This window comes from Poromitra crassiceps (genome assembly GCF_964638095.1).
Source record: "Poromitra crassiceps genome assembly, chromosome: 7".
NCBI lineage: Eukaryota > Metazoa > Chordata > Actinopteri > Beryciformes > Melamphaidae > Poromitra > Poromitra crassiceps.
The window spans coordinates 24,891,110-24,897,819 of NC_139628.1; the positions used below are offsets into that span (position 1 = coordinate 24,891,110).

Consider the following 6,710-nt stretch of genomic DNA (forward strand, 5'->3'; position numbering starts at 1 on the left):
TAGGCTACTGAATTATGAATTGTGCTTTTCATGAATGTAATACAAAAGAAAGAAAGAAAAGAAAGTTATCCTTTATTTATCCCCTTGGGGAAATTCATCCTCTGCATTTGACCCATCCTCAACTAGGAACCTTCCTAGAACTAGGAGCAGTGGGCAGCCACTGCAGCGCCCGGGGACCAACTCCAGTTCTTTTTGCCAGTACCTTAACCAGGGGCACTGACAGGAGTATTAACCCTAACATACACCTGGAGAAAACCCACATGGACACGGGGAGAACATGCAAACTCCACACAGAAAGGACCTGGGACGGACCAGGGTTCAAACCCGGGACCTTCTTGCTGTGAGGCAACAGTGTTAACCACTGAGCCACCGTGCCGCCAAATGAGGGGGAAATGGAAACTGGCACTCTTCTTTTGCAAAACCAATGATGAAGGCATCTATGCCAAAACATTTAACATTTAACATAGAGACTAAACGCTTCTTTAATCTTTGCACAAAAAAGTATTTTTTCTTTGAGTATTCTTTTACGCTTGACTCAAACAAGTAACTTTTAGCAAAGACGGACTGAAGCATCCGCTCTCACAACACGTTCTCACTCCGAGCTAATCAAATAGCGTCACATTGTGATGCATCTTGTGCGTCGGACGTTATCGTTGGACGTCAACGTGCACTGTGCCCTCATGCATCACCCTGCATGGTGTTGCTAGTCATGTGACATAGGTTTCGTGGATGAGGAGAATTCAGAGAAACAAGGTTGCACCATGGCAGTGAAGTGGGGAGGGAGGCTAGCCTGGAGGGCCCTTTTTTTTAATAGCCCCTATAAATTATGGACTTCGATCGTGTGGCCTACTTCCCTCTGTGGCGATGAGACTATCGCACAACAGGTACTGTATGGAGGCTTTTATAAATTTACTTCTTATTCTTAAATTGCTTAGGCTACTGATGTTTTTATTCAAAATAACGAAGTTGTCGCATTTATTTATTAATTTATTGTGTGTAAAAATGTACAAAGTATACATGAAATAATTTCCTCATGTAAAAGTTCAACAGCACTTAGCTGACTTTGAAAACAGACTGCACAGTTTTTTTGAGTGACTCCTTTGTCTTCCTTTGTCACCAAACTGTCGGCCATTATGGTTCACTACACCTCAGTAATTTATTGAAGCAATTACTATAAACGGTGGATTATAATAAGTGTAATACTGTATGCTCAACAAAGATGGCAGTTTCAACCAGTGATGTAGTCTAGTTTATTGTAGTGGGTATACTGTAAGTTTCAGCTTGGAGTGAGATTTGTTACAGCATGGGGTGGGGCTCCTGGAGGTCCCCAGCAAATTGACGAATGGTTATTATTATTTCATTATTATTTAATTTGCATGACGTTAACACATTTAGAGAATGTAGAAGAATTACTGTTTCAATCATATTTCCGTGTTATCTCTCTAAAATCACATCTAGAAATATTCTCAGATTTTGGTTCGAGAGACAAAATCTCATCAAATAGGGGTCTGTTGCCCTGATGTGGACTAAATTAGGGGTCGTTGATATGAAAAAGGTTGAGAATCACTGGCAGAGGACAGATCTCTCTCTCTCTCTCTCTCTCTCTCTCTCTCTCTCTCGCTCTCTCTCTCTCCCTCCCTGTTGCTCTGTCTCTCTTTGAATAATGACATATGGACCTAAAACTGTCACATAACTATATTGTTACGTATATTTGCCCAATTTTAAGTGGGTATACTCAAATCCTGGGGCCTTCTTAGTGGGTATACTGCGTATAAATGCGTATCACATACACTGTAGACTACACCACTGGTTTCAACACAATTTATGGTCACAACTGTTTTACAGTCTTTGACTAATGGCGATAGATGAAAGTGAAACTAGTTCTCAAGCACAAATAAAAGACAACCTAGTTGAGGAAATTATTATTATTGTAAAATTGAAAGGTTTGAAACAGTTCACCAGGCAGGTTTGCATCACTGACCTAAATAATATGGGCAACCCCATCCACCACTATTTTTTGGACTCAGCAAAGTGTTGTCTGTCGCCATCTTGGGGTCGTTGCACAGCTCACGTGAGATGGGGGTTTCCCAGAGCCGCAGCTCCGCCTGCTATTGGTCCATGATCGGCAAGCTGCGCGATCACTGGACAGGCGACCTGTCAATCACCCCCTTTGATATTGTCTATTTTACTCCAAACGGGCAAATTATATAAGAAATTACTTACCTAGAGTTGTTATGAAAAGCTGAAATTATAGACCAAAACCATGTTTCGGTCGAGGCTGTAAAGATGCTTAATAACTGTTACAAAGTAGCGCATTCAGGAAAGACAGGACTTCTGAGTCCTGCCTCAAGTGGCCATTTGAGGAATTAGAGCTTTCAGCGGTACTTCCGCGTACTCGTGGGAAAACCACAGAGCTTGCCCACTGGTTTGCATTCATTTGTAAGGTAGATTATGTTCTGGCGGGTCGGGGTCTTAATCGGCCTCGGCTGGGTCTAATGAGGGTGTATGATGTGTGACAGACCCGAAACACCTTACGACCCCAGTCAACATCACTGATGACGCGTCCCAGCGCATGCTGAAGTATGTATGTATGTAACTGGCTGTATTTATTTTTTCCCGTTAGGCAGGGCCACATTTAGTTGCCAGATTTATGAGTGGAGTTTGGTGTGGCTGCCTCTCCACATAACAAAATGGGGCAAGCTAATGTTTAGCTGATCTCTTTGCAGTTTTAACAAAATAGCAACAGGCTGTTGACTGCCAGGGGAGAAGCTTTGAAGCAAACTTATATTATGGGATGATGATCTTACAGTATGATTGTGGGCAGATAAGAACAAAGACCTGAACACATTTTTAAGAGTAATAATAACTTAAGTTTTGGCTAGTTGAAGAGAAGGTTTGGATTTCATTATTTTTCATAAATGTAACTTAAAATGCACCCCGCCCCAAAAAAAGAAAGGGAAAAAAAAGAAAGAAATTAACATTTAACAATTGGTTTGTCAATTCTCAGAAGGATGCTTCACTTGAAGGATGGCCTGTCCCTTGAATCTCATCTCAGAGTCTTCAGTTCCTTGGTTCTCCATCACACTGTTGTCTTTCTTCTTCTAACACACTCATGTGGAGGTAACTCACCCCTAACACAGTAACAACACCCACATGTGCAGGGTTAGAAAGAGTACAAAAATATCTATTCAAATAACAGTAGCTTTTACTTTGCTGAAATTTTATTTACTGGCTTAAAAGAAATCGACTTATGTAAAAGTAAAAAGTAACTAATTTAAAATGTATTCAGAGTAAAAGTTATGTTACTAGAACTCCACACATTTTAATAATGCATTACACTTAGCCATGAGCAGCATTTCCCTGTTCAATTCCATAAAAAGAAGCCATCAATTAGATGAGAGATGTATACTCGACACACAGCCTTATTAATAGAGCTGAACCACTTCAGTCAACTCAGTTCTCAAAACAAGAATAACAAACACATGTATTACTTCCCAGGTCAGCCCCATGTGATTGGTCCTTCTCAGCCAATAGTAGCAATAGTTGGTGATGACATCATTTTGCCATGCCACCTGGAACCTGCCATGGATGCTGTTGCCATGACACTGGAGTGGGCGAGACCTGACCTGAACCCCAGATTTGTCTATGTGTGGCACAACCGTGACGAAATTAAGCGCCCGAGATATAAAAACCCGTCCTATGAGGGAAGAACGTCTCTGTTCATCAACAAACTGAAGCATGGAGACATCTCACTGAAACTGTCCAATGTGAAAGTCTCTGATGAGGGGAGATACAGATGCTACATTCCCTCATTGGATAGAGAATCTATCACTGAACTTGTTGTTGGTAAGTGGGAAGATGTATATGAAGAGATTTATTTAGACACACAGAGACTACGGGCCCTATCTTCCCACTGGCCTTAGGCGCTAAACTGGCGTTAAACGCAAAAAAACTCGCTTTGCGCCTGCCTCGGGAAGATAGCATCATGTTTTTAGGCCCCGAAATGCGCTTTACGCCGAAGAGGCGTGGCACAGTGCCAGAATAGGCGTTTCGGCCTTAAATAGTGATGGCACCTTGTGTTAATAGCTCGGGGAACGGTCCGGCCCCTTAGGTTTCTGACAATGTGGCCCCATGAACAATTAGGTTGAATAGCCCTGTTATAGGATTTGATGATTATAATGAAATTACTCCATTTCCATTCAAACCATTGTTTTAAAGGTATCTTCTTCATCATTAGGTGCTGTTTCCTCTCCTGTCATTTGGATGACCAAAAACAGCAGTGGAGTGGTTTTAGGGTGTGAATGTAAAGGCTGGTACCCAGAGCCTGAGGTGTTCTGGCTGGACGGTGAGGGAAACATCCTCTCTGCTGGACCTCCAGAGACAGTCAGAGGTTCTGATGGCCTCTATACTGTCAGCAGCAGAGTGACTGTGGAGAAGAAGACCCTCACCAACATGTTCACCTGTAGAGTTCAACAGCAGAACATCAACCAGACCAGGGAGACACACATTCATGTTCCAGGTACAAATTACGTCTAAAGTCATGATATGGACACTTTATTAACTTTAAACAGCTGAGGTCTAGTTTGATATAAAGTCATGATATTGACACTTTATTATCTTTAAACAGTTGAGGTCTAGTTTGATATAAAGTCATGATATGGACACTTTATTCACTTTAAACAACTGAGGTCTAGTTTGATATAAAGTCATGATATGGACACTTTATTAGCTTTAAACAGCTGAGGTCTAGTTTGATATAAAGTCATGATATGGACACTTTATTAACTTTAAACAGCTGAGGTCTAGTTTGATATAAAGTCATGATATGGACACTTTATTAGCTTTAAACAGCTGAGGTCTAGTTTGATATAAATTCATAATATGGACACTTTATTAACTTTAAACAGCTGAGGTCTAGTTTGATATAAAGTCATGATATGGACACTTTATTAACTTTAAACAGCTGAGGTCTAGTTTGATATAAAGTCATGATATGGACACTTTATTAGCTTTAAACAGCTGAGGTCTAGTTTGATATGGACACTTTATTAACTTTAAACAGCTGAGGTCTAGTTTGATATAAAGTCATGATATGGACACTTTATTAACTTTAAACAGCTGAGGTCTAGTTTGATATAAATTCATAATATGGACACTTAATTAACTTTAAACAGCTGAGGTCTAGTTTGATATAAAGTCATGATATGGACACTTTATTAGCTTTAAACAGCTGAGGTCTAGTTTGATATAAATGATATGGACAATTTATTTGCTTTAAACAGCTGAGGTCTAGTTTGATATAAAGTCATGATATGGACACACTATTAGTTTTAAACAGCTGAGGTCTAGTTTGATATAAAGTCATGATATGGACACTTTATTAACTTTAAACAGCTGAGGTCTAGTTTGATATAAATGATATGGACACTTTATTAGCTTTAAACAGCTGAGGTCTAGTTTGATATAAATGATATGGACAATTTATTAGCTTTAAACAGCTGAGGTCTAGTTTGATATAAATATAAAAAGTAGAGCGCGCACATCCACTCAAATTGCAGGTGCAGGACAAAAGCAATGAAACATATAAAAAGAAATAGAGTCCGCACACTGCTTGACTTGCTCCCAGTCGATTTATTTTTGACGTTTCGGTCAACAAGGACCTTCTTCAGAAATGAAGCAGGAAATGACAGAGCACTCAAATTTATACAGTATGGGTCACACCCAACAACCAATTGGCAGAGGGGGAAAAAAAAGGGTGTCATGTGAGCACAATCAACCAGTCAGAAAATAGAGTGCATCTTGCTTCACACAAGTAAATAAATCAATTAAGTATACAAACCCAAGACAAACAATTAAGAAAATGCAAAATATGCCCAGTGTAGGAGATCAGATGGGGTGGAGCTAAAAAACGGCAAAGAAACTCCTGTTAAATCCTGTGTAGGAGAAACAAAGTCCCCAATAGCCTACAATGGACAATGCACTACACAAATATTAAACAAAGGCAATAGTTACGAAGAAAGAGAACAGACTATTCTCCAAGCATATAATCAGTAAAAGTACATTAAATATGAATATAGGTTACAAAAAGAGCACCTAGGGCATACAACTCTGCTAATAGACAGGAAGTAGGCAGTTCAAAAATACACATCTGAGTTACAAGAGTAGAAATACAAAAGTGGAAATAAAGATTAAAATAAGAGTAGCTACAGGAACGGTCTGAGGTCAAATGATTCATTCAGGCCCCTAGCAACTGTGTCTAAAGTCGAGATCCAGTACGCTTCTCTCCTTAGGAGTAGAGCGTTGAGGTCTCCTCCTCTACGTGGCAGTTTGACATGCTCTATGCCAATATATTTCAATGATGAAATACAATGTTGAGCCTGAGAAAAGTGAAGGGCTACAGGATTTTTAAAGTCCTTAGTCCTTATGTCACTCCTATGTTCAGAAATCCTGGTCTTCAAGGCTCTGGAAGATTTGCCAATGTAGGCCAACCCACAAACACACTTAATCATATAGATGATATTGACTGTAGTGCAACTGATAATACCTTTGATTTTGTAACATTTACCAGTGACTGGGTGGTTGAATGTGTTACATTTATAAGTGAAGTTACACTGGGCGCATCTACCACATTTGTAATTTCCATCTGGAATCTTAGACAGGAAGTGAGAAGGGGCAGGTTGTGGTAAATGAGACCTGACCAGAAGGGTCTT

General features: G+C 39.9%; 1 protein-coding gene across 1 annotated transcript; it reads left to right on the forward strand.

Moving 5' to 3' along the window:
- Nucleotides 1-3,584: 3,584 nt before the first annotated feature.
- Nucleotides 3,585-6,483, forward strand: LOC310779487 (butyrophilin subfamily 2 member A2-like; the record flags this gene model as incomplete). Its single annotated transcript, XM_083640019.1, has 3 exons — nucleotides 3,585-3,846; nucleotides 4,238-4,519; nucleotides 6,443-6,483. 3 exons carry the CDS (start codon nucleotides 3,585-3,587, stop codon nucleotides 6,481-6,483), a joined length of 585 nt encoding a protein of 194 aa, XP_083496145.1.
- Nucleotides 6,484-6,710: the final 227 nt, after the last annotated feature.